Raw genomic sequence first — 27,205 nt, forward strand, 5'->3', positions numbered from 1 at the left:
GGGCGCCCTGAGTAATGGTCTTCTGACCACACCTTGAAAGAACATTAAAAGCGTGAAACCTCCATTTCTGCCGGAAATGCATTAGAATGCAAGATGAGTGAGCTGGCCGTCCCATGGCTTAGAAAAGAAGGAGCCAGAACCAGTGTTTCTGCGATAGCCATGCATGTGGCAGCTCCCAGGACCGTGGCCATCCATGCCCACCTGGGGGCAGGTAGGGGGAGAGGGAGCCGGTAGGAACGACAGCAGACACGTCTATGCATTCCGTGTTCGGGCGCCATTCTCGGCTTCTCAGTGTATTAACTGCTGGGCCCTCACAGAAGCCGTTGGTAAGAGGTGGGCATGGATGCAAACCCACATGGGTGTGCATATCATGTTACTGAACCCAGAGAAGCAGCAGAGGAAGTCCTTGAACACCAGAACAGGTGGAGAGAGCCTGGGTGGCTTCAGGGAGGAGGTGATCCTTGAGAGGTGGTACAGGTAGGAGAGACAGTATTGGGAGTAGGTGACTAGCACGAGAAAAGGCCCTGTGTGTGGACCTGCAGTGTCGAAAGGAGGCCGGAAACTGGGGCTTCCTGGGAGCTGTTATCACTGCCCAAAGGCGAGCGAGTCCTGTCTTTCGAATCTTTGTGTCCTTGCGGCCGGGATGGACAGATGCTTCCTGAGCCAGTGTTTGAGCTCCGCATTCCCCAGTTGCCCCCGCTTGGCCTGGCTTCGAGTCCCCTCCACTGGGTGAGGCAGCCTGAAACCGTAAGCCCCTGGGGACATAACCAGAGTCGTTTTAAACTTTACTGACAAGTTTTTCTGTTGCCACGTTCACCAAAAAAATAAGCTTTACTCCGGAGAGCACGTGTGGCGCCTCCATGTAAATCTGTGCTGGGTCCCCTGACTGCGCGTCGCAGCCCGTCTGCACGGTCCTCGTCTAATCTTAGCGTCCTGGAGCCTTGCTGAAGGTGGTCGTGGATGCAGGGAGGCTAGAGATTAGGAGGTAATGGGGACACAGACTGTCAAAGACAGTTTATTTCCCAGGTACATCCCCCCAAATCATTTGAGATGGTTTACAAATTCTACATAGATAATCACATAAAATGGGATACTTCTAAACCCACAAAATCCAGCTCACAACGAAAGGGTCGACCTGGTGAAGCGGGAAGAGCCCAGGCCCTGGAGAAGGCTGGCTGGGACGGCCATCTGTGGGGGTCAGAGGAGGGTGCCGGGGAGCCGCCTCCCTGCCCTCACGGGGAGCTGGCCAGCCCCCGTGCACTGGCAGGGGTGCCGGTTGGCGCAGTGTGGTCACTGCCACGAGGGTCTCCTGGAAGGGCTGCCATGGGCTGGAGCTGCCTTGGGCCGCAGAGTGCGCCCAGCACAAGAGTGGGTACAGTGGGCCTGTGTGATTCGGGGGGCCTACTTGGGAGTTCCAGGGTCTGGTTCATTCAGCCCGGAGTTTCTGAGCGTCCAGTCTGGGGCTAACCTGTGTGCGGGAAGGCCCGCAGCAGATCTGCAGGGACTGGGCAAGAGGCCCCTGAGGCTGGGGGCTGGGGACATGGTGGCGGGGCTGGGGGTGGGCGGGACCTGGGCCCCGGGGCAGCCCCCTTTGGACCTCTCTCCGCAGCTCCTCGGGAAGCCTCCTCCTTTCTCTGGGACTCCGGAGGCTTTGGCAGCGGCAGAGCGGGATGTCCGTTCAGGGGCGGGACCCCCTCAGCCCCGCCCCATTCAGCCTCCTCCCTCTGCAGATGGGTGGCCACACCTGAGGTCTAAGCCCGGTGCCCCATCTCCGCGCGTGTTCTGGGCCCTGCGTGAGAGCACACGTGTGCACATGGCCCCCCAGAGGGGCCCAAGGTGCGCCCTTGCCTGACATGGAGCAAAAATAGGCCATGCTGGATTCCTGCCTGAGAAACGCTGACCCCAGGAGCAAGCCTGGCTGCCCTGCGGAGGCTGGGACGTAAACCCAGGCACACGGTGTGGGTTTGCAGACGGCCCGGCCTGTACCGGGAGGGCAGTCTGACCCCCCTCCCCCGGCCCAGCATCTGGCTCTAAGTTGACAGAGAGCCTCAGAACAGTTTGTGGAGCAAATGGATGGACCGCCTTGGAGGGGCTGGAGAGAGTGGCCCCCAGGGCACCGTCCTGCTCCGCCGGAGGCACTGAGATCTGAGAGGGAAGCCCGAGACCCCCTCCCAGAACTCCAGCCCAGCGTACTGGGCGTAGGGGCCTCCGAGGCTCAGAGGCAGGCCTGGCGCTTCCGGGGATGCTGGGGAGAGGCCACCCGCTGGCTCCCGACTCCCGCTCGCTCGCGGCCCTCCTTGGGTCGGGCCCAGGAGCCCTGCGCGCGCATGTAGGCACATGTGGGCCGCCGCGGGCCAGGCGTGCCCCAATCAGCCCACTCTCTTGGGAGTTCTTATTGAAAGCCAAACAAACCAAAAACGCCCTGGTCTTGCCTGAGTTCCTCCCTGTTGCCAAGCGGGTCTCGTCTCAGCTTCCGGGGGCCTCTGGTTCTGGAGAACCCCTACCCCTGCCGGCTTGGGTGCAGCCGCCTTGGGCACGACACTGGCCTCCCCTGGGGTCCAGACTCCCCTGTTTAGCAGCTGGGTCTGTGTGGGGGTGGCCCCAGCAAAGCTCCCTGCCTGGCGGGGGAGGAAACGCAAAGTTCCCTGTGGGTAGGGAAGGAAGGGCCTTTCGAGGTGAGGAAGCAACACTTCCTAATCTGCGCTCAAAGCCTCAGGGAAACCAGGGGGACAGACGTCTCTGCTGTCTCGCTGTCTCTCCGTCTCTCCGGGTGTGGGCAGGGGTGTCCCTGGGGAAGCAGGACGGAGGGAAGGAGCGGCACTGGCGGTCTGCCCCGACAGCATCCGCCCAGCACAAGGCTAGTGTCATCAGGCTCCCGCAGAGAAGGGGGGCTCCCCAGGCCCCCAGACCACAGGAGGCCCCTGAGCCTGACACCTTGGAGAGCTGGAGCGAGAGGAGAGGAGATGAGACCCTCGCTGGACGAGGGATGCAGCGGTCCCACATCCCATTAGGACTCCTTGTGGCGGCCGGCGGCCCGCTGGAAGCTTCCAGGCTCCCTCTTGCTTTGTGGCTGCTGGGCGTGGAGATCCTATCAGCCCTGCTCCTTTTGGTTCAATGACTAATTCCCTGGCACTCGCCTCAGATCTGTAAAGAATGTGGACAAGTTAAAATCTGAACACGGTTGTCGTCGTGGGGCTGCCTCCCCCTTCCCCTGAACACGGTTGTCGTCGTGGGGTTGCCTCCCCCTTCCCCTGAACTGGGAGGCAGGGGCAGTTTGCTCTGCTGGCCTGGACCGTCCTCCTGTTGGGGATGGAGCCGGGGGAACAGACATGAAACCCCAGGCTGGCCTGTCCTTGCTAGGGATGTGGAAGGCTCCCTGCAGCCCTTGGTGGAGCGAAAGGGAAGACCCTCCAGAGGGGTCGTGCTCATCACCTAGAAGAGAAAGGAGATCTCTGGGGGTTGGGTTGGCAGGCTGGGACCCCTCCCCCCAGGACCCACCAGGTTCTCAGCCTCCTGCAAGTGGGAGAAGCAGGCTCACATCCCGTCCTCATTCCTGGGCATTTGTATGGTGGGGTGGGGGGCATCCTGCTGCCCCATGCATCTATCTATCCATCCATGCCTCCCTCCCTCCATCCAGCCATTCATCCCTCCCTCCCCCTCCCTCTCTCTCTCCCCGCTCCCTCCCTCCCTCCATCCATCCATTCATCCACCCATCCATCCATCATCCATCCGTCTATCCATCCATTCATCCATCCCTCCATCCCCCCCTCCAACCCTCCATCCCTCCATCCCTGTGCCCACTTGCTCTCTCATTCAGCAACCCTCCTGCGTAACCACTCTGTAATGAGAAATGCGCTAAAACCCCAAAGGACGTGCTAATAATTAATAATAATAAAACAATAACAATAGTTACAGTTGCGAGTCCCTCACTGGCCACTGATGGAGGACCCTGTCCAGTGCCGGCCATCCAGTAGAAATGGGACGCAAGCCACACATGTAACGTTGCATTTTCTTGTAGCCACATTAAAAATGGTGAAAAGAAACAGTGAAAATAATTCAAGAATTTATTTTGCTTTTCCCAAACTATGCTCATTTCAGCAAGTGATCAATATGAAATTGTGAATGAGATATTTTATTCTATTCTTTCCATTGGCACTAAGTCCTTGGAGTCTGTGCCCTTATGTCCACAGCACAGCTCAGTTCACACTGGCCACGTTTTCTGTGCCCGTGCAGGGGTACGTTGATGACCCGTGGGACAAGGTCTGTCCTTGTCGGGTCTGAAGTCCAGTGGGGAGGCGTAAGTGGGGGGGACGCAGAGCAGTGCCGTCCTGGAGCAAGGGGGTGTGAAAGCACCCGGGCCCTCTGGAGGCGTTGGCTGTCACTCCCCTCACGCCCACAATGGCCCGGGCCAGGAGAGGTGAGGCTTGGCCGGGTCCCTCAGTTGTTTTTATTGAGTTATAATTGGCATACCACACAATTCACCGACTTAAAGTATACAATTCAGTATTTTTAAAATATATTCACAAAACAGACTCACAGACTTCGAGAACAGACTTAGAGTTGCCAAGGTGGGGAGTGCAGGGTAGGGAAGGATTGGGAGTTTGGGATTAGCAGATGCAAACTATTATTTACAGGGTGGACAAAAAACAAAGTCCTCCTGTAGAGCGCAGGGAACTATATTCAATATCCTGTGATAAACCATCATGGAAAAGAACATGAAAAAGACCGTGCATGTGTGTGTATAACTGAATCGCTTTGCTGTACAGCAGATGCTAGCACAGCATTAAATCAACTCTACTCCAGTTAAAACAATTCACAGGTATATGGACCCATCACCACAGTCCATTTGAGAGCGTTTTCATGGCCTCAGAAGGGACCCCTGCACCTTAGCTGTCACCCCGAAGCCCCACCCCAGCCCTGGCCGCCCCCATCTGCGTCTGTCCCTGTGGGTTTGCCATCCCTGGACTTTCATGTAAAGGGAACCGTATGGCGTGTGAGTTTTCGTGTGGGCGCCTTCGTGTGGCGTGTTTTTGCATCTCCTCCGGGCTGTAGCATCAGTAGCTTGTTTCTTCCTGATGCTGGAGGAATAACATTCCGTGGCACGGACTCGGCATCTGTTTCTCCACCTGCAAGGCAGGCGAGGCAGTGGGCACTGAGCCTCCTTCGTCTTCCAGGCGAAGCCTCAGGAAGTTAGGAAGGCCTTTGAGGGGACCGCCGACCAGGGAAGGTGGCCTTAGTGGGGCGGGGAAGTGGGGTCTGCCCGGCAGGGGGCGCCCATCCCACTGGTGTTGGGGCCCTAGGTTTACAGGGTGGGGGGAATGGCCCTGGAGGTTCAAATAGAAAAGCCTGAGAGCCACCCAAGGGATCTGTCAGGTGGCAGTTTCGGCCGGGGCCTTGTGCCAACACCCTGACAGCGTTGCCCAGTCTGGCTGTCCCCAGCGGGGAGGGCATGGGGCCGGGCCTGACGGCTGGTCCGCACTGGGTGGCAGCGGGCCGTCAGGGCTGGAGCATCTGAGGGAGGCACGGTGGGGGCAGGAGGAACGGGGCTGGGGGGGCGGGAAGCGGCTTTGGTAAGACTCAGCCGCCTGTCGTCCATCACCCGTCACCTCCCTCCCCCTCGGTCGTCACCTGTGCTGAGCTTCCTCCAGGCTGGGCAGACCTCAGGAGAGGGTTTCCCTCCCCAGGTCGGGAGGGGGCCCGGGGGGCTCTGTGATGTGGACACGGGTGTGCCTCCGGGGTGCCGAGCTGCAGGGGCCTCTGGGTTATGGAGCCCAGCCTTCCTGACGTGCAAGAGGGAGCTGAGCACTGGGGTCGCCCCGCGGCCGGGGTTCTCCCCACCATCCAAGGAACTTGAGGGGACAGAGTGCTTGCCTCGCAGAAGTGGGTGCAGAGCAAAGGGGCCCCTCGCCCGCTGTCCGGTCTGCCTCTCCCCTCCACCCCTCTAGGGGGACTCCAGGCCCTCTGCCCGCCAGATGCAAGTCCCCCCAGTTCACAGACCCCCGGCGTTGCCATCCCCACACCAAGCCTCAGTCTCCGCATCTGCACATCGGGGGCAGTAGCGCCCGCCCTCCCTCCGAGCCTGGCTGGCACAGAGAGGAGCTGTTTAAACACTTGCGGTTAGAGCAGGCCTGGCCCGTGTCAGCTACTGTGTCACCCTCCTGTTGGAAGCCTCCTGATTGCCAAGGTGGGTCTTCCCTGCCAGCCCTCCAGGGGAGATCTGCTCTGCCCTGGATGCAAGACGCTGAAGCGTGGGCCGGCGCCCGCCCCCTCCCTTCCTCGCCGGGGCCTCCCTTAAGCTCCTGACAGGGGCTGCTGGTCCGGATCCCACAGAGGGTGACCAGGGGACACGCCCACACCACGAGGCTAAGCGCTCCTGTTCCTTCTGTGTGTGGCCCCGGAGGGGGCTAGGCTGCCAGTGCCCTGGGGTGGGCAGAGGGTGTGGACCAGGCAGAGCTGCTAGCGGGGGGAACTGGGGGTCGTTCAGGTGTGGGGGGATGAAGGTAGCCTGTCGTCACAGAGGCCCTTCGCAGGTGGCCTCAGCCACCGTCCTTCAGCCCCCAGCTCTGCCCCACCACCTACGGGGCTGGACCGAGGGGGCCACATCTGGCCTCCCAAAGCCTCTTGGGCAGACAGCCCCTGCACCGGAGCCTGGGGTGTGCCCACCCTGCGCACGCGCGGGGGCCGCCCTCTGCCCTGCTCCCGGGGGTGGGGTCTCCCCAGCTTGAGCTGTAACGGTGACAGTAGGAGGCGTGGCTCCCTGGGCCGGGTGCTGCCCCTGGGGAGTGCAGCCGGGCACCCAGGGTGTCAGTCGGGGCTGGGAGCCGCCCCCCCGCAGGCCGGTCCCCTCCAGGTGTGCTCGGCGGAGCCCCAGGAGCCCAGGCACTGGGAGGCTGATGGAGAGGGGAGGGCGAGGTGAATATGTCAGTTTATCCCAACACAAGTAGTGACCTGTCAGGTGGGCCCCCCCCACCCCCCGAGGAAATATTTGGGATGACTGAGCTGCTGGCCCTTTAAGGCTCCTGTAACAGGACACCTCCCGGACGGGATGGCTTCCACTCTCCAGCCTGACTGTGTGTCTCCCCCTTCCCTCCTCCCCTTCCTGCCAGTCCCAGTTCCATTTGCTGAGCAGCACCATGGACCAGATGAGCAGCCGCGCGGCCCCGGGCAGCCCCTACGCCCCGGAGCACGCCGCTAGCGCTAACGTGCCCACCCACTCGCCCTACGCGCAGCCCAGCTCCACCTTCGACACCATGTCGCCCGCGCCTGTCATCCCCTCCAACACCGACTACCCCGGCCCGCACCACTTCGAGGTGACCTTCCAGCAGTCGAGCACAGCCAAGTCGGCCACCTGGACGGTGAGTGGCGCCCGGCTCCGGCGGTCCCCTGAGGGGCGCACGGTGGGGAGGGCTGCCCGCGACCTTGGCACCCAGGGATGGCACCGTGCACATCCGTGTCCGCTCAGGGCTCCCACCCGGCCGGGAGGCGGGTCTCGGGGCCGGACAGTCTGGGCGTGCCCGCCCCTCGGACGGCCGCGTGGCCAGAGTGGGCCAGCCTCCCACAGGGCCCCAGAGGAGATGGACATGCCCCTCCCCCTGGCGAAGACAGAGGCAGACCCTTCTCACGAGGACTGTCTGGCCGGCATCCCTGAGCTCAGTGGGGGCTCTGGCTTGAATCCTGTCCTGGGTGGGCAGCAGGCTCACAGCTCTGACACCTGGAGCTGTCTGAGGCTGGCGTCGGGGCCCACGGAGGCCACCTCCTCCAGGCAGTGCAGGGCTGGCCAGAAGTGTCTGTTGTAGGCGGGTTTCGGCTTTGCCCACTCCCTCTCTGGGCTGTCATCTCCAAGCATGGGTGTCAGGGATGGAGCCGCAGTGCCGCGGACCCCAGGTCCTGCCACCGTGCCCTTGGGAACAATCTGACCCCCCTGTCGAGATGGTCGAGATTTTGCCAAGCTTGTAACACCCCCCACACCCACGGCTGCTCCCCGAGAGCTGTGATCTGCTGTTGCCCTCTCTGAGGTTGTGTAAACCCTTGAAACTGCCTGCAGCCACGAGGTAGAATCCACTATTGCCCCATGTCAGAGTCCAGGACGCCGAGGCACAGGGAGGGGACGTGGCCCGCTCAGGGTTATGCAGGTGGTAAGTGGGGGCACTGGCATGGGAACCTGGTGGCTGGCTCCTGCGGCTGTGCTCCCAACCACCGAACTGCACTGTCCATACTGCGGCTGGGAGAGGAAGGTGCTGCCTGATGTCCCCGCTAGGGCAGAGTAAAGGGTTAGGGACACCAAGACCCCCGGATACACTGCCGGCTTGCCTCGGAGCCTAAGGCATTGGGCAGGAAAGGGTGCGCCAAGGACCCTCCATGTCTGCCCGCCCCCAGGAGGGGAGAGTGAGCCTGGCTCTGGCGGTCCTGGCCGTGGGGCCACATCCCCTCCTCTGGGAACAGCAGCTCCGTGCTCACACCGGGCCCCTGGGAAAGGACCCTGGAGCAAAGGAGTCCATGCAGGGTGGATGCACTCCCTCCTGCCCCCGAGGGAGTGCTGAGCTGGTGACACCGAGGTCCTGCCGCTTTGAGAACCGGTTCCCACTGCCCCCACTGCCTGCTGGCCAGGCTGTGGCTCTCCCGCACTCCTGGGGTGGCCAGAGGTGGGGCGGGGAGGCAGGCAGCCTGGACGGCCCTTGCAGCTACCTCTGGCTCTTGCCTGAGCCATGGGCTCCCGCAGCTGCCGACCCATTGCTGAGTCAAGGCTCAGACTGACTCCAGGGCTTCCAGTGGCCGAGAGGGGCATCTGCTCCCGTCAGTGCCCAGATGTCCTCATCTGGGAATCTTCACTCCATCTCCATTGGTGGAGGTGATAAGGCTTAACCGGGATGGGCTTAGCGCAGTCGGCGCCGGCATCTTCATTATTTCCTTGGATGATGGGGGTGGGGGTGGGCTGCCATGGAGCCTGGTCCTCCTGGACAAGGTTGTTTAGCCAAAGCTGCACCTGCAGGAGCTTCTTTATTGCCTGTGGGGTCCTGCTCCCCACACCCCTGCTTTGAGGTCTGGCCCTCGAGGCATCCCTACACTTGCACGTCTCTAGTGACAGGAGGCTCACTACTGCCCCTATTCCACATTCTGACTTTTGCTCCCTAAGCCCTTTCTCTCCCTTCTAAGGGGGAGGGTCCCGGTCCCTCCTTCACTGACGTTCTGTCATCAGGGCCTGAGTTGCTGGCCCCGTAGGAGTCCTGGTAGGCAGCTTGGGCGGGGGGGGGGGGGGGTCCTGGCTCCCTTCCTGTCCATTGTTTGAGGATGCTGATGGGGTCTGTAGCATCTGGGGGGCTTTGAGCACCTGGAATGGTCAGAGCTGGTCCTCAGGGAGGGACGGGAGCTGCCCCCTCCTGGTTGCCTCCACCACCCCCTGCCAGGTGTGTGGCCTCAGGGCTGGAGGGGCTCATGGCTTGGTCACAGTTGTGCTGGCCCTAAGTGGCCCCGTGGGGTGGCCTGTTGTCCAGGACAGAGGCAGCCCAGCGGCTGCACCAGAGGGCAGGGGAAGGCTCATTTGTCTGAGCAGCTGTGTCTCCAAGCCCCAGCCTTGCTTCCCCCGGTGCCCGAGCAGTGGACACCTCCCTCCCAGCCTGGGCACCTCTACCTGCACCCCCGCTGAGGGCTCGCGGAGCGGAGCTGAGGAGGAGGGTGCAGCTGCCTGTGCCCAGACGCCCTCCCCAGCCCTTCTCCATGCGGGGGTGGAGGTGGGACAAACATCCGTAATGAGATTTGTGGCGCCTCGGCTCTGGGGGCAGACCCCACCCCTGCAGGCTCCCTGCCTTGCCCGGGCGGGGTGGGGGACAGGCGGCCGGCTCACGGGGACCCCTGGGCATCCCGCCTGCTTGCAGCTCTGGGGGCCTGGCTGTGCGGGCGCTGCCCAGACTTGCCGCCCGGCTTGCCCTCCGGGCCTCCGCGCCGTGCCGTGCGCGGCCCCGCTACGCCAGCCGGCTGGTAACTGATAGATAATTCGTATTTTTCTCAAGTGCAGTTCCAAACTGACTGCTGCCTTCTCTCCTCTTCCTGCTCAGGAAACACACTCTCAGCGGCCCCCACGTGGCCACAGCTGTTTATGGGTCTTTGGCTTCTGCTCGGCCAAGGCCTCCTGGGAGTCCCCCCAGCGCCGGGCGCTTCATCTGCTTTGACCTGTGTCCCTTGACTTCAGCTCTCACGCCTGCATTCTTTGGGGGCAGAGGGGCCCGGAGCCCTCAGCTCACAGGCGTGTGTGCACGTATGCGTGCACGCAACACTCGTACATGCATGCACAAACACGAACACATGTGCAGACATGCACACACAGGCAGACGTGCAGACACATGTGCAGACATGCACACACGCAGACACTGTACACGTGTACTTGCGCACACAGGCCCGCAGGCCCCTCCTGGTCGCTGCCCAGGGTTCTGACAGCCCCTCCCCTCCTACAGGAGTCAGGAGGAGGCGGGTAGCAGGTAACTGAGCTGCCGGAGGAGGGACCTGTAGCCAGGAGCGGGGGCAGGATGAGATGGCACTGTGGCCGGCGGGGTCGTGGTGTCACAGGGGTTCGGTAACGCCCCGCCAGCGGTCGCTGTTTCCGAGCGTCCTGGCCGAGGCTTGTTCTTTCGGGGCCGTCTGGGCTTTGGAGAGAGACAGACGCCGTGAGAGATCACAGCTGTGAGCAAGGGCCCGGGACCCCGGGCACTGATGTTCTTTGGGCCGGTGGACGGGTGGAGCCCGGACAGGGATGGCAGTGCCGGGTGCCTGGGTCCTGTTGCACACCCTCCCCGGGACATGGCGGGTTGGCCTCTGGGCCCTGATGGTCACTCCCATCCCCGGGGCCCCCGTGGGTTGGCAGTGTGGGGCCTGCTCCCAGCCTGAGCCTCTCCAGGGAAGGGGCTGTCCTTGATGTTCTGGAGGTTTGGGGAGGGGCTCCAAGGTCAGCAGGCAGGCGTGGTGTGGTTGGAGCCCTGGCCCAGCTGGGCATCTGTGGGCACTGCTGATGGCCCTCAGGGAAGGCTGCCATGAGGCGAGATGGCGCGGGTACGCACGGGTGCGCACGGGTGCGAGGGCACACAGCTTGTCCCTGGGGGCCTCCAGCCAGCCCCCAAGCCTGAACACAGCCCTCTGAGTGACCTCCAGCTGCCCCCGCATCCGACGGGGTGTGTGTCCATCCGTCTGTCCTGGGGGCGAGCTGGCCCATGTGATGTGAATGCCCTCCCGTCCCACCCCTGCCCCAGAAACACGTGGGAGGGGGCCTGGGAAACGCAAAGGCTCTACGAGGGCTTCCTGGGTAGAATGTGGCTGAGTCAATGCTAATGGATTCGGGAGAAAACTTTCCAGCCCCTCGGAGGTTTGCAAGTAGGAGAATAATAGTGGAGGTGTCCCAACATGATCGTGGTATCAATTGCGTTATCCTAAAAGTTTATGGAATGCATGAGTGGAATTAATACCTTTTACTGGCACCAGAAGCAATTATATGTATTTGAAGCTGAGGGAAGAGTCCTAACAGTGTTCATTGTAGAGGTGAACCACCGAGTATTCAGGCGAAACTGGGGAGAATCTTCAGCAAACGCTTGCCCTGTGCGGAGCTCCGCGGGGGGTGCGCTCCCTGCGGCTGGTCCTGGGGGGTCAATGCCCCGGCTCGCGGCCCAAGGTGGGGGTCCCCTCAAGCAGCGGGGGAGCCCTGCGCCTGGAGGTCACAGAACTCAGCCCGGAGGGCCCTGAAAGGGGCCCCGAGTCCCTGCCGCCAAGGGGTCCCAGGGCAGCCCCCCCCCAGCTCTGAGGTTCTTGCAGGGGAGGCGCGGGGAGGCCCAGGGACAGGGCTCCAGCTCCCAGGTGCGGGGCTGTGGGCAGGGCATGACACGATAGACGTTTTACCAAGAGTCCTCTCTTGTCTGGGGCTTGTTTCCAAATTGGACGCAGCTCTGTGGATTCTAGGGTGTCTGGCTGGTGCGCAGACAGAGCCCTTGCAGGGCCCCTGTGTGGGTAGCCCGCCCGAGCCCCCGGTACATGTTGTAGGCTCTCATGTCCTCCTCACTTTACGGATAAGGAAACTGAGGCTCGGGAGGGCAGGTCCCTGCTCAAGGTCGCCCGTCAGCAAAGGGTGGAGCGGGGGTCTGAGCCCCGGCAGCCTGACCCCTGGCCTTCATCACGCAGCTTGTGGGGGGCGCAGCCTGTGCCCCTCTGTGGAGCGCGTCAAAGGAGCAGCCTCCTCTCGGCTCCGAGGGGTGGGTCCAGGGACCCCCCCAGGACCCAGTGGTGAGGGGTGCTGACCCCTAAGAGGTCCAGGGCCTGCCCTGGTGGGGATCAGCTGGCCCAGCAAGCCTGCGACTACTGTGTGTCAGTGAGTGAGTGACAGCTGCCACTGGGCGGGGAGAGTCTGCCCAGTTTGCCTTCGCAGCCTTATTTTAACTGACTGATGAAAATTCCTTTATACGTATTCCTCTATTATAAAGAACACTTTATCATTACAATGCTCCAGGGCTGACCAGGCTCAGAGGTAAACGTAGCAACAGGCCGGGAGGACCTGGGACCCCCCCCCCTTCCTCTTCTCGCACCTGAACCTGGCCCCCTGTTCCCGCCCCACCCTCCGGTGCCCTTAGCCCCCTCTCTAGCTGGGAAAGTGAGGCCCGAAGGGGAGCTCTCGCCCCAGCTTCTCCTAGAGCCACTGCTGCAGCCAGGGGGTCCTGAGTGCCCTGGACCTTGGCCCTGGGGGAGCGGGTTGGAGCTTGGCTTCCGAGCTGGGTGCGTCCCTGTGGTTGGTTGCCAGGGAAATCTGCTTTGGGGTTTTCTCAGATCCCAACCTTGGAAGCCAAGCTCAAGCTCATGGATCCCAGGCCCTGAAATCCCACCCGCCACGATCGGGGCTGTGAGTGTGCTGCAGCTCATTCTAGGGCAGGAAGGTCCCCGTGAGAGGTGCCCAGGGTTCAGTGAAGTGGGCAGTCAGAGGCTGTTGGGGGAAACACGCAGTGGCCTGGAGGCAGGCTCCCCCAGGATCGCAGACCTGCCCAGGGCGAGGCGCCCCCTTCCTCCGTGGGTCCCCGTGTCGTGAGGGGGCAGCCGGTGCCTCCAGGGCCTCGGAGAGGATGCACCAGGTGGTGCTTATGTGATGGGAGATGCCATGTGGTGCTGATGTGATGGGAGCCGCCATGTGGTGCTGATGTGATGGGAGCCGCCATGTGGTGCTGATGTGATGGGAGCCGCCATGTGGTGCTGATGTGATGGGAGCCGCCATGTGGTGCTGATGGGATGGGAGCCGCCATGTGGTGCTGATGTGATGGGAGCCGCCATGTGCTGTGGGGTCAGATGTGTAGAAGCCACAGCGCTCCTGCCCCAGATGCTTCGCCGGATACTTACAGGTTCCAGTGAAAACCTCGATGGCAGCCAACTGTACTAAACGCTGAAAAGTGACCACCCCTCGTGTCCAGGGCGTGCAGGTCCCCGGGGGCTCCTCTCCTGCTGGCCGGGAGTGGAGTTGATTTAGTGAAGAGAGGCACTCACTGCTTCCTGGCTGGAGGGCGTGGCTTTGCCTGTGGTCCTGAACTGGGGACTTACCTGCAGCTGCCGTGGCAGGAAGGTCAGAGACAGGAGGGCCCATCCTCAGGGCTCCCGTCGGGGCTGACACGATGGCCCTCCAGAGGGGCCACCTTGAGTATCTGCTACAGCTGCGGCCACAGCCTGACCTCCCCTCCCGCCATCCCCCCTGCCTCCTGCTGCTGGTCCAGCCCCAGGCCATCTGGAAGCTGCAGGGCGCTGGGGGAAGGAATTGCCCACCCTGGACAGTGGTCATGTCCAGCATGGTGGGCCCAAAGGCAGAGGCTCCTGGACTGTCCCGTGAGCGGAAGGTGCCCACTGACCCTTGCAGTCACCATGCTCACAAGGCCAGGCCGGCTCAAACGGCTGCAAGTGGGATGGGGTGAGCGTAGTGGGGACCTCCTTCCCCTGGCCGTCAAGGGGGCCCTCCCGGGGCTGGGCAGAGCTGGGCTGGTGGGCAGCCTCCCCACGCCGCCCCGTGCCGGGCAGTTCTGAGGCCCGGCCCACAGCCCTGCTGGCTGGGTTCTTGCCAGAGTGCTGTCTCTGTGAGGCCAGCGGGGGATGCCCCCTGCCGCAGGGACGCCGGGCACAGGGGCCATGTCTGGACCTGGCTGAGGCTCTCTCTGTGAGGCCAGCGGGGGGATGCCGCCTGCAGCAGGGACGCCAGGCAGAGGCCAGCGGGGGGATGCCCCCTGCCACAGGGACGCCGGGCACAGGGGCCAGCGGGGGGATGCCGCCTGCCGCAGGGACGCCGGGCACAGGGGCCACGTCTGGACCTGGCTGACGCCGAGTGTGCCGCTTGGGCTGTCGACGCTCTTTGTGCCCTGGGAGCGGGAGGGGTGGCCGTTGGCGGGAGTTCTGGGGCTCCCTGCAAGCCCGGCCTGTCCCGAGGGCTCAGAACATGTACTGCTCACCCCCTCCTCAGGGTCTGGGGGTGGCCAGATGTTGGGCCTGGGTTACGGAACAAGGACCAGATGAAGGCCCAGGCTCACCTCACCCTGCCCGTGAGGGTGTCACTGAAGCGAAAGGAAGGGCCGGGCCCTGGGAAGGAGCTTCCGGCTGGGGCCAGAGTGTGAGTGATAACAGTGGGACCCCCTGTGTGCAAGACCCCCTCCCCCACTGCTCACGGGGGGGCCAGTGGATCGACAAGGCCCTTTGGAGTCGGGACTGAGACTCATCCCACGGCATCTTGACAGAAAAGGGGGGGGGCCGGAGCAGCCTCCTTTATCTGCTGGCCAGGCACCGGCTGTGGCCCCCCTCTGGAGCCAGGGGGCCCCCGGAGCCTCCAACCACCAGGCCCGCAGCCAGGGTGGGCTGCTGGCCGTGGGTTTCCCTGTGTGTGGACCCTCACTGCCTTCTGAGCGTGGGTGCTCTGAAGCAGGCTGGGGTGATGGTCACCCCCCAGGCCGGTCACCTCCCTGACACCTGTCAGAGCCCCCCATGCTCCTGGCCACTCTGCTGAGTGAAGACACAAGGGCTTTTCTACGGTGAGTGAGGGTCTGCGGCCTTGGGGAGGTCCTCAAAGGGTCCGTAACCCAAGAGAGGAGAGAAATGTGGGTGTGAGAGCGCGCACACGCACACACACACACACGCACACACGCACGCGCGGGTAGCAGATAAAAGTGGTCCATGAAAAAATCAGTAAAATAAAGCCCCACCGCAGGCCCCGTCGTCCAGAATCTGTCGTAACAGATTCACCCGAGCTGGTTAACGGTATTTGCGGTTTGCAAGATGCTACACGTCCCTGGAAAATGACAGACAAGTTATTATCACCTCTCCACTCTCCTTCTGCCCAGACCTGCCCGTGCCGGGCACCCAGCTGCAGGGGAGCAGGCGCGAGGAAATTAACAGCCACCACGCCGCGCCCGCCACCCTCTGCCCACCACCCCCTGCACCAGCCCTGCCAGGCCCGAGGCTCCCAGCCAGGCTGGGCCGGGCCTATCGTGGACTGGGGGGGGGGGGGGGTGTGTGGATCGGAGGAGAGGAACCGGGTGGAGGCAGGATGGGCACACACCAGCGTCTGGGCAAACCATTTCCTGCAAACACGAAGGAACTCACGCATCCCCGAACAGGCAAGTCCTGACGGCTCTGTGTCAACCGCCGAAGATAAATAAGATTTTATCAGCTCGGAATCTGTTGAAACACATCCATCTAGCGGTTCTAGGGAAGGAGAGGCAGGAGGGAGGGAAGGAGAGGCAGGAGGGAGGGAGGGCGAGAAGAAGCATCGCTGCGTGACCTTTTTTACAAAACAGATGAGGACCCAGGCACCCTCCTCCTCCCTGCCCCGTGCCCGGGGCGGCCTGAGGCCCCGGAGCTCTGGGAGGAGAGGAAGGATCTAGGGGAGGGGGTGGGGGGCTCCTTCATTCCCTCCAGGTCCCACCCTGCCCCCAACCCCAGGTTTGGCTATCCAGGCCTACCCCCTCCCCCTCCCAGGCTTCCTTCCTGCCCTGCGGCCCAGCGGCCGCAGGTGTCACCACCTGATGCTACCAGGGTGGGGAGGCCTCAGGCACCCCTCCCTGACGCTGCCCGACTTGGGCCAGGCTGGGCGTCCGTGGGTCCAGCCCCTGCTGGGGGGCTGGGGCCTGACCGGGTGTGTGCCCAAGGGCAGCGTGAACAGCCAGCTGAGGGCAGTACTGGGCTGGGGACACTACTAGGGGAGCGGGCCACCCAAGGCCGTCGGGGGCCTTGCCGGGGTGCAGAGGGAGGGGGCTCCTCTGTCCACGCTCATCGCCAGCCAGCCGGGGTGAGGCACCCCAGGCAGCTCTGCGCTCCCAGCCGAGCCGGCTTTCGGCTTTCGGCTTTCGGCTTTCGGCTTTCGGAGGGGCGGTCAGGCGGCCGCTGCCCTCGGTACCAGGGACAGCTCCCAGCAGCTCCTCCCAGGGGCGGGGCGTGCACAGCTCCGGAGGAGGTGGCCAGTGGGTCTGGGGCAGGCAGGCCAGAGGGAAAGGCTGCGCTGGTGGGGGCAGGGGCTCTGAAGCCACGTGGCGGCGATCAGGGAGCCTGGGGAGGGGGCTGCAGCTTTGCGCCTCCCAAGGCTGCGCCTGGAGCCTGGCTCCATCCATTCCCCCTTGGGGCTGCCTGCGGTGGTTGGTCGACGTTGGAGAGGGCACTGCGGGGCCAGCATGCCCTTGGGGGCCCGTTCGGCTCCATCCGTCCCTAACCACAGCCTTGGACTTGAACCCACTGCCCCTGCTCACACCGGAGGCCAGGAGCCACCTCACCTGGAGATGAGGAAGCACAGGAACACGTGCGGGCGCTTCCACAGTGGGCAAGGTTCAGGGGTGTTACATGTAGCGGCACATCACAGGCCAGCGATCAAGACGCGGGGAGGTGTCCAGTGGTTTCAGGCATCCCAGCTATCAAACCCAGAGCCAAAATTGCAACACAGTGGCCAGGTCTCCGACGCCGCACCCCTTGCTGACCACCCCCCAGCCCAGGCCAGCTCTCTGTGGGTCCTCAACACGCCCCCCCCCAGCCCTGGTCACCTCATTCGCTGGACCCTCTGCAGGCAGGTGGGACACCTGCAGGGGAAGAAGCACCCTTTGGAATCCACCAACGCTGCAGGCGGCCCCGGTGAGGCCGCGTGGCATTCAGGCGTGAGCCTCCTATGAGTCTAGCTACTTCTGGGGGCTGGGGGGCTCTGTCCACTTTCCTTGGTGAGCCAAGGGGCTGGCGAACACGAGGCGCTCAACAAAGGCTTGCCGCGTGGACGGCTCTCGGGATCCCAGCCTCTCCCTCCACGCTGCTTGTGTTCAGGTCCCTGGAGTCCAGCTGAGACCCGCCATTCCCTGTGGGGCCCTCCGCTTCCAGGAAGTCCCCCAAGTAGGCCCCTGGAGCTCCTCCATGCCACTCACCAGGCAGTTTCCTCTGGAAACTAACTGCACACTTGTCTCAGGTCAGGGGCGGGTCCCGAAGCCTCACACGTGGTGGACGAGAGAGCTGGGCACTAAACTGGCAACTGGTGTTTGCTCTGGGCTGGGCTGCTGCTGCCCTGGGCACGGCCCTCAGGACAGGACTCAGCTCAGGACAAGCTCAGCTTATCTCCCAGACTGGTGCTTCGGGGAGTGAAGGGGCAGCATCTATACCGGTGGGGACCCAGGAGGTCAGCGGTCACCTCCCTGGGAAGCAGGACTGCCCCCCCCGTGGCCCCAAGCCCACTGAGGGCCCACCTACACCCATGGGGGGTGTCCCTTCCTGCCGAAGCGGGGTCGCAGGCACAGGTGGATGGGGTACCCGGGAGGCGACAAGCCCTGTGGGCATCCAATTCCCTTCCATGATAGGGGCCTAAGGGGGCTCGCCCTGAAGTCACCGCTGAGGGAGTTGGACAGGGTCCCAATCCCCCAGGACACCACTAGGGAGACCCCAGCTTGGGCTTGTCCCCGAGCCCCCTCAGACCCCATCCCAGGTCAGCATTTCCAGCTGGGTTGCAGCTCATCAGAGGAAGGACATCTTGCACTGCTCAGGGCCAAGGGCTCCGAGGCTCTGAGGGTCCAGTGTGTCCCTTGGTGGCCAGAGGGTCAGGGTGTCAGGCCCCAGCTTCCTCAGCAAAGGTGGGATCAGACCTGCTCGTCCTCTGGTCTGCAGCAACCCTCCAGCCTCAATTTCCCTGACAACCATGGTGGGATGCGATGGGGGGCTCTCCAGGACCCTGTGGCTGGAGTAACTCTGAGTCCCTGGGGGCTTGTGGGGGGCCCAGGGCTGTGGCATGACAGGAAGCATCCTGGGACTCTGAGACCCTGATGTTCCCTACTGTCCCTGGGGGATGGGGCCATGAGGAGCCCTGATGGATCCCCCCAGCCAGCTTGGAAACGAGTGGGCACCCCTGTTTCCAAGGGACCCTTCCATCAAGGGGCACTTTGAACTCGTGAGAGCCGGCCTGGGTCCTCGGGTGGGCCACCTGGACCTCTGGGCGCTCGCCCTGGAGGCCCCTTCAGGTGGCCCGGGAGTCATCTGATCCTCCCCGGGTCAAGGTCTTGGGCTGGGGGTCCTGGGGCTTCAAGGTCAAAGACCGCCACCCGCAGTGGCCAGAAGTAAGCCAAAGGGCTGGCCCCTCAGAGGATGGTCCAGGGAGTCCCTGTGCACGTTTCCTCTGTACAGAGGGCTGAAAACCTAACTCGAGGCTTTTAAAACCCCAGACATGAGGCTGTACCCTCCCCCCTTCAAACTACTGCAGTCTGGGGGCTTAAGGTTCGCAGGCTTGATGCACTGGACCTGGCTCCCCGCCCCCGTCCCAGCCCTGCTCTCCAGCAGCTCCTTCTCACCATCCTGGCCTTTACTGTCCTCATCCATAGAATGGACCTAATGGTACCTACTTCTCCAACCCATGAGATCCAGGTGGATAAGCGTCTCAGCCTGGCTGCACGGGGCACTCAGAGCAGCTGCTCTCACTGAGCCCACACCAGCCAGACACTGATGGGTGGGTGCCGGGGAGAGGCTCTTTGAGGGAAGGAAGCCCAGAGGTGTTCAGCTGAGGGTCAGGCATGCGGTGGCCGGGACTCCTGGTGGGAGACACAGCAGGCGAGGGTGTGGAGTTGGGACGGCCAGCCTCACCCCGGTCCCCACCCCCTGCAGTATTCTCCTCTGCTAAAGAAGCTTTACTGCCAAATCGCCAAGACGTGCCCCATCCAGATCAAGGTGTCCACCCCGCCGCCTCCGGGCACTGTCATCCGCGCCATGCCCATCTACAAGAAGGCGGAGCACGTGACCGAGGTCGTGAAGCGCTGCCCCAACCACGAGCTCGGGCGGGACTTCAACGAAGGTGAGTGTCCCTGCCCCACCCACTCCTGCACTCAGCAGCCGGCGCCCCAGCCAGGAAGGAGAGGGCTGGCCGGGGCCTCTTTCCTGGCGGCGGCAAGTCCGATGCGAGGGGCTGACAGGTGGGTTCAGCATCCCCTCCCCAGTTCCGTGTCCTGCCAGCTCTGCTTGGGGCCTTGGGTGCTGGTGCCCACAGGTGAGCGGGGAGCAGGGCTGCTGGGCCAAGTGCCCCGGGTGCATGAGGGCTGCCGGCGGGTCTGAGTCCCACTGGGAGGCCCGAGTCCCCTGCGATGCGCCCGGCACAGGGGCGCAGACCCCGGCTGGCACCTCTGAAGCGGCGTCCCCTCTCGGCAGGACAGTCTGCCCCCGCCAGCCACCTCATCCGCGTGGAGGGCAACAACCTTTCGCAGTACGTGGACGACCCCGTCACCGGCAGGCAGAGCGTCATGGTGCCCTACGAGCCCCCGCAGGTAGGGGGCAGGACTTCGGGGCAGAGACCCCTCGGGTCACTTCCCAAGTGTCCCCGAGCTGTGCAGATCCTCCCCCAACCTCATGTCCATCCCTCCCTTGCCTGTGGGTGGGGCTCTGACCACCTACTCTGCCTAGCTGTGGGCGGGGCTGGGGGGGTCCCCTCCGGCCCTCTCTAGGCATCCACATCCCTTGCTTTACAGTAGGGGTTGGGCCTGCTGACCCTTGGGCCTCAGCCCGGCCCTGCGTCCCCTCTTCCTGCCTGTCTGTTTCCTATGGCCCGGCCTGGGCTCTGGGGGATGGAGGGGCTGAGGTCAGGAGGAGTTAGCCCGGGTAGAGCTGGGGGGCCGCGGGGAGAGGAGAGACCTGCGGTCGGGGGCACAGCACTGCAGGGCCCGGAGGTGTGGGGGAGGCTGTGGGGGATTGTTGCAAGAGGTGGGCGGGGGCGGAGAGACCCTGGAGGTCTGACTTTGACCTGAAGGCAGCAGAAGGTTCTGGGGCTCATGTGCGAGCCGGACTGGGGTAAAAAGCTGGGGTGGAGAGAAGTTGGGGTGGCACCAACCAGTGACGGTGGGGTGGGGCTGCCAGGATGGCAGGTGGAGACCGAGTCCCAGCAGTGCGCCTTGTGGGCTATGCTTCCCAGGGTGGGCGGGTGACGGCGAGCCCTCACCTTTCCTCTGCCTGGGTCTGAGACGCCCGTGCCCCCTGCACAGAATTGTACCCAGTCCTCCAGGCGCCCCCTTCCAGACCCCATCACTGTACCTGGTCCCTCAGGACCCCCTGTGGTTCCCTAGGAACAGCCCTTACATTGGCGGGGCCCGGGGAGGGCTTACCACCCTGCCTTCCCTCCCCGGAGCCTCACTGGCACCTCCAGGACCAGGAAAGCAGGTCTCTCCCGCCCCCTGGTGGCTGCCACGTGCCAGCAGTTTTGTGAAAGGCCAGGTTTCCTAAGCCATCATCCTGACCCAGAGAGACCGTGACAACTGTCCATTTTGTGGTACTGGGATGCCCACTGGTCAAGAGTCCCGGGTTCACATCTCACTGTCTCCACAAACTCCCTGGAACAAGTGTGTGTGCTGGGAGCCCACTCGGACGGCTCTGGTCCCTCCCTCTGCCAGAGCTGTGCCATGCACCCCACTGCCCAGAAGAGCCCACAGTTTGCAAAGCACACGCCTGTGCCCACAGAGGCCTGTGCATGTGCCTGCCCACACTCAGCCTCCGGCGCCACCCCCAGCCTGTGCCAGGGGAGGTGGTTGGAGCAGCCAGACCAAGGCTCTCTTGGTTCCAGAGCCAGCACAGCACATGGTACTCAGTGTACTTGCTGTGTGGCTGGCTGGCTGGATAGGTAGGTGGATGGGTGGGTGGGGGATGGATGGTGGATGGGTGGATAGACAGCAGAGGACCACAGGACAGGGCCCAGCTCCCCCTTGCCTACCCAGAGATGCGAGGGGCAGGTGCCTGGAAGCCCAGGAGCCCCCAGCCCTGTGGACTGGGGCCCACGTGCTGACAGCACAGCTTCTCCCTGACCCTCCTGCGGCAGGTGGGGACAGAGTTCACCACCATCCTGTACAACTTCATGTGCAACAGCAGCTGTGTCGGGGGCATGAACCGGCGGCCCATCCTCATCATCATTACCCTGGAGACGCGGGAGTGAGTCTGCCGGACGCGGGGGTCGGGGGGGGCATCGGGGCAGGGACTTGGGCCCGTGCTTCTGGGGCGCTTGCTGGAGAGACAGGGAGGCCATGAGCAAGGGGAGGTGCAGGCCCTGCAGGCCACGTGCTGGGAAGGGCTGCTGGGGCAGGAGCTGCCTCGGGAGGGACGCAGGGCACCTGGCGTCCCAGAGCAGCTGGGCACTCAGCCTTGAGCCCTCGGCCCATCAAGGCCGGTCCTGTGGGGTCCGAGGTGGGTGGGGACGGTGGGCCCCAAGGCTCACGGTCCCGGCTGTGCCCCTGGACAGCGGACAAGTGCTGGGCCGCCGGTCCTTCGAGGGCCGCATCTGTGCCTGTCCTGGCCGAGACCGCAAGGCGGATGAAGACCACTTCCGCGAACAGCAGGCCCTGAACGAGAGCGCTGCCAGGAGCGGGGCTGCCAGCAAGCGCGGTGAGCAGGGCCGGGCCGGGGGTGCGGGGCTGGAGGGCCACCCTGGAACGTCAGAGCCAGGCCACCCTAGGACACAGCTGGACCTGTCTCGGGGCTCGGGGGAAACGCACGAGCCTGTGTCCGGGGCACAGAGCCAGCCCCGCCTGCGTGGCTGCCCCCGGTGCCCTCCGTCCAGTGTGGGTGGCCGCCCGGGTTTGCTCATCCGAGTGGGTGACCGGTCTCCGGGCCTGTCCACAAGGGGCACCTTGGGAAGGTCGGCTCACGCCGGGGGGCGGGGTCGGCTTGGCTAACCTGCGCGTGGCCCCTCCTCCCTGCCTGCTCACGAAGCTGCCCCACCCCGCCCCCTGCCAGCCTTCAAGCAGAGCCCCCCTGCTCTCCCTGCCCTGAGCACCAACGGGAAGAAGAAGCGGCACGGGGACGAGGAAACCTACTACATCCACGTGAGCGCGCCGCGTCTGCGGCCCCCAGGCTGGGGCAGCGGGGAGTGGGGGGGGTCCTGGGGCCCCCAGGGTGGCAGGTGCAGCCTGGCACATCTGAGAGCTGAGACCCCGAGCTCTGCAGGCTGCAGGGCCTAGAAGGGAGAACCAGCTCTCAGAGAGGGAGAGCTGGCCTGACGCAGCTCCCAGCGCAGGAGTATCGCTGTAGATACAATGGTACAGCGTGTGGGGCAGTGAAGGTCTCCCCACCGCCGGGTAGGGCACGTGCCAGGAATGCCACGCTCCCACAGCCTGGCAGGCCCCAGCCACATCACCAAAGTGAGTTTACAGCCTGTGGCGTGATGCGGCCATTCCAGCTCGGATAAAACCCCACCTGCTCTGCTAGGACTGGTATCCGTGACGTGAGCTTATCATTTTTTGAGTCTTTCAAGAATGAGTTCCAAAAAAAAAATAGGAATGAGTTCCTTGTTCTAAAAGCCCCGTATTTGTGCAGCGCCCCCGCATCCCAGCACCCCAAGTGTGCTGAGCTGTGGAAAGGGGAAGGTGGGCAGCGAGGCAAAGTCTCAAGGGTAGGAAGGGGTGGGCGTGGTTTGTGCAGACAGGAGACCCACCCACCAGACTCCCCCAGACCTGCTTCCTGGGAGAGGAGAGTAGGGTTGGGGGACTCCCGGCCCGTGGGGGACTGGGGAGCCCCGAGAAAGGAGAGACGCTTCGCCGCGCGGGGGGGCTGGGGCTGGGCGGTGCCCACACACACCTGGGCAGAGGGTCCACCTCTCCGTGCTCAGGTGCGGGGCCGGGAGAACTTTGAAATCCTGATGAAGGTCAAGGAGAGCCTGGAGTTGATGGAGCTGGTGCCCCAGCAGCTGGTCGAGTCCTACCGGCAGCAGCAGCAGCTCCTGCAGAGGCCGTGAGTGCAGCCCCTCCCGCCCCCAGGCTGCCCGTCCTGCCCAGCTGCCCGGGGGAGAAGGATGGGGCAGGGCGACCCAGCAGGGACGGTGCCAGCAGCACCAGGCCGCGCTTGGCGTCTCATCTCCCGGGAGGCCTTCCCTGAACTGCGGCGTCTCAGCCCACATGTCTCCCGAGTGAAGGCGAGGGGCGGTGGTGGGAGGGACGCCGACCCACCAAGAGCAGGGCCGGTTCCAGGGGCCCCCACCCCCTCCCACCCATCGCCCGGGTCCTGCCTGCCAGCGGGCCCGTGGCCGAGTGTGGCCACCGCCCGGCAGGGAGGCTGGGCGCGGAGGCGGGCGCTCTGACACCTCAGCACAGGGCGGGGGCTCCAGGCCCCTGCAGCAGGGGGGCTTTACATGTGGAGGTGCTTCTTACAGACCCCAGCTGTCCCTTCCAAGCAGGGGCCACCTGCAGCCTCCGTCCTACGGGCCCGTCCTCTCGCCCGTGAGCAAAGCGCACGGGGCTATCAACAAGCTGCCCTCCGTCAACCAGCTGGTGGGCCAGCCTCCCCTGCACGGCTCGGCGGCCGCGCCCAGCCTGGGGCCCATGGGTGAGTGGCGCGGGCAGCGTGGCCGGGATGGGCGGGGAGGCCCAGCGGGCGGCCGGGCTCCAGACTCCCCGGCTCAGGACCACGCGGGGCTCTCGACGGCTGCTCCCTCCAGCAGCTCCCGCCCAGGAACAGGAGGCCCGGCCATGGACGGTCTCCTCTGTCCACTCCCGGTCTTGGGGAGGGCCGAGCGTTACGAGCCTCCCCCACACAGCCTGGGACGCCCGGCCCGGCCCCCTCTGACCGTCCCACCTGCCTCCCACCCAGGCCCCGGGATACTCAACAACCACGGCCACGCCCTGCCAGCCAACGGTGAGATAAACGGCGGCCCCAGCTCCCAGTCCATGGTCTCGGGGTCCCACTGTACCCCGCCACCCCCCTACCACGCCGACCCCAGCCTGGTCAGGTACGTGGGCCACTGCCGGCCACTGCCACTCACCCACTAACCTCAGCCCTGGTGGCTCCTGGTCGCCTGGCCCCCAGCCGGGGGGCGGTCTCTGCCTGCTGCCCCTCGCAGCCTGTGCTCTAACGCTCTGCCGTCTTGAGAACAGACAGGGGCAGAGGGATGTCGGGAGTGAGCATCCAGCAGGTGCTCGGAGGGAGAGCAAAAAAGCCAGGGGTTCCTGGAGGCTGTGCCCCGGTGAGCGTGTCCCCGACACCGCGGCCACCGCTGGCCAGGGGCGACCTGTGGGGTGGCCAGTTCCCACCCAGACGGGCCGCACAGCCAGGTTCTTAGAAGTTAATGCTGCTTTATTTCCCCAATTCTCTCTGCAGTTTTTTAACAGGCTTGGGGTGTCCAAACTGCATCGAGTATTTCACCTCCCAGGGGTTACAGAACATTTACCACCTGCAGAACCTAACGATAGAGGTAACGGCCCCGGCAGGGCAGGTGCAGGGAGCCCACCCCCAGACCAGCGCAGGGCCCTGTCCGCGGGGCAGGGAGCTTTCTCCCCTTGCTGGGGCAGTCCCTCCGTGTCCTGTCCTCCCCGTGTAAGGGAGGGCTGGAGAATTTAGAAAACCTTCCCACCGGCAGCCCGATCTATGTGCTGACATCCGGCTCCATGCGGCTGGACGGGACTCGCCGGGGCCCCTCATTTGGACTTGAGTCTTGTCTCCTGTGACCCGGCTGCCTTTGATTTGGGGGACTGGCTGTCTCCAAGGCACGAAGAAGTGCAGAAGGCGAAGGCCGGAAGGGTCCTGGGGCTGGTCTAGTTCAGTGCCATTTACACAGGGAGAAGCTGAGGCCCAAACTGCTTGCCGTGCACGCACAGCAACTGAATGTCTGGTCCAGGATGTGCGGGGTACAAGTGCCCCACCCTTGGCATCCTGACCCCTGACCTCACAGCCAGGGCTTGTCTTTAGGTTAAACAAGAGTCCCAGCAACGAGCACTCGTAGCCTGGTGTTGCCTTGAGTGTAATGACTAGTAGCCAGAGCCCGGGAGACACAGCTGTCGGCCGGATCCTGGGGGGCTCCAGCTCAGCGGGCTGGAGTCTCCGCAGCCCCTGCTCTGCAGCCGGCTCCGGGTCAGAGGCCCGTCCAGGCTCGTGCCCAGCCAAGGCCACAGGGCAGAGATGCGGGTTTGCCAGAGGGAGCTGGGGCCAGTGGCTCAGAGGGCTGCCTTGTTGTGTGTCCACTAACGCCCTCCCTAGGGAACAACCCCCCTTGTTCCAGGCAGCTAACCCCTACTGGGCTAGCTCAGTGCATGTTAACCCTGCCTCACCAGCAGATGCTGTGCCTGGCCGGCGGGGTGGGGAGGGAGCGGGCGACAGGAGCCTGAGAATCTGCTCTGCCCTTGCTGGGGGGGGGGGGCCCGCCCGCCCTCTAGGTTCCGGCGTGCCCCCACACGTCACTTCTTAGCTCTCCTGCCACCTGTCTGGGGCAGAATTCAGTGCGGCCAGACCACCAGGCACAGGGCAGGCCCAGCACTGCCCCTCCTCCGACCGCACTATCTGCTTCCCCCGCACCGTCCAGTGCCTGGACAGGTGGCCCTTGGGGTGTGGGTTCCTCGCCTCCCTCCTGGTGGTCCCACGATGGCTGTGCGGGGGCAGGCGGAGCCCCTGGCGGGAGGGGGAGAGGGCAGAGTCTGCCGCTGAGCCCTCTGACGGGGGCGGCCGTGTGCGCTACGCTTGCAGGACCTGGGGGCCCTGAAGATCCCGGACCAGCACCGAATGACCATCTGGAGGGGCCTCCAGGACCTGAAGCAGAGCCACGACTATGGCGCGCAGCAGCTGATCCGCTCCAGCAGCAACGCGGCCACCATCGCCATCGGGGGCTCAGGGGAGCTGCAGCGGCAGCGGGTCATGGAGGCCGTGCACTTCCGCGTGCGCCACACCATCACCATCCCCAACCGCGGGGGCCCGGCTGGGGGTGCGGGGCCCGACGAGTGGGCCGACTTCGGCTTCGACCTCCCGGACTGCAAGTCCCGCAAACAGTCCATCAAAGAGGAGTTCATGGAGAGCGAGGCCAACTGAGGTGGGGCCGGCACATCCAGGGCCCCCCTGACCCGGTGCTAGCGACCCAGAGAGCAGAGAGCCCCGGGAGCCATGCTGGATGTCTGCTTCCTTTTTGTCACCAACTGCCTTGGGAGGCAGGACCTCTGGGCTCTGCCGGGAAAGGGACTTGGGCAGGGGGATGCCCCTGAGGAGGGGCTCCCGGAGCTGCGCTGAGGGTGCGCGCCCAGGACCCATCCTCCAGGGGTCCGGGGGGCCTCCCCCTCCCTGCCTTGCCTTCCTGGGGGCTCTGCTGACCGACTGCCAGAAAGTATTTTCCGATGCTCTGGCTCTGGGTAGCAACACGGCTCGGTGCTTGTACCTAGACACTCCTGTTTTCGGGTCAAGGTTCCAGACCACATCTCTGCCTGAGGCTGTCCCTCTGCTGGTCTTGAGGGTCAGTCTGCCCTTGCACACCTGACCGCTGGTGCAAAGCCTACTGCAGCCACCTCCCACTTCCTGCCCCAAACAAAAACCAGAGTTTCACTGGAATCGGGGAGGCAAGGAAACTCCTGGTCGGCGGCCTCCAGCCAGCACCCGTGCCAACACCTCTGGCTGCAGCCCGTCTCTCCAGTGGCCCTCTTAGCATAGACACGGACGGCAGGCTCCCCAGACCACTGGAAAGTGTCAATATTTGATAAAATGATGCCCTTTTCTACATGGTGGGTGAGCCTTTTTTTTAATTAACTTTTGTTCTTAACATTCACGTTGGGTCAGCCTAGCGGGATGCCCGTCTTCCCAGGCCTGTGTAAACAAGATGGGCTAAGAGAGCCGAGGGACAAACCAGGCGGGGTCCACACCAGGCAGGGTAGGTCACTTGCTTCCGCGTGCGGGATGGGAGGCAGGCATAGGAGGGCAGAGCCCACCACCTGCAGCCGTGGCCCCACTCTGCTCCCTGGGAGGCCGGCTCTGTGCGGGAGAGGCCCTT

The 27,205-nt window shown here is 64.0% G+C and overlaps 1 protein-coding gene across 2 annotated transcripts in view; it reads left to right on the forward strand.

Moving 5' to 3' along the window:
- TP73 (tumor protein p73) overlaps nt 1–26,393 on the forward strand; it is a 45,978-nt gene extending 19,585 nt beyond the window's left edge. The window contains exons 3-13 of one of the 2 annotated variants that reach the window (XM_067717911.1): nt 7,107–7,355; nt 19,105–19,291; nt 19,642–19,757; nt 21,296–21,405; nt 21,713–21,855; nt 22,207–22,295; nt 23,078–23,199; nt 23,618–23,790; nt 24,055–24,193; nt 24,562–24,655; nt 25,921–26,393. In XM_067717911.1, the coding sequence (XP_067574012.1) occupies nt 7,107–7,355; nt 19,105–19,291; nt 19,642–19,757; nt 21,296–21,405; nt 21,713–21,855; nt 22,207–22,295; nt 23,078–23,199; nt 23,618–23,790; nt 24,055–24,193; nt 24,562–24,655; nt 25,921–26,259 (1,761 nt within the window). In that variant the 3' untranslated portion in view covers nt 26,260–26,393. The remainder of the gene's footprint in view (nt 1–7,106; nt 7,356–19,104; nt 19,292–19,641; nt 19,758–21,295; nt 21,406–21,712; nt 21,856–22,206; nt 22,296–23,077; nt 23,200–23,617; nt 23,791–24,054; nt 24,194–24,561; nt 24,656–25,920) is intronic. The other variant, XM_067717920.1, reaches the window with a different exon arrangement.
- The last annotated feature ends 812 nt before the right edge of the window (nt 26,394–27,205 follow it).

This window comes from Pseudorca crassidens, chromosome 2 (genome assembly GCF_039906515.1).
Source record: "Pseudorca crassidens isolate mPseCra1 chromosome 2, mPseCra1.hap1, whole genome shotgun sequence".
Classification (NCBI taxonomy): Eukaryota; Metazoa; Chordata; class Mammalia; order Artiodactyla; family Delphinidae; genus Pseudorca; species Pseudorca crassidens.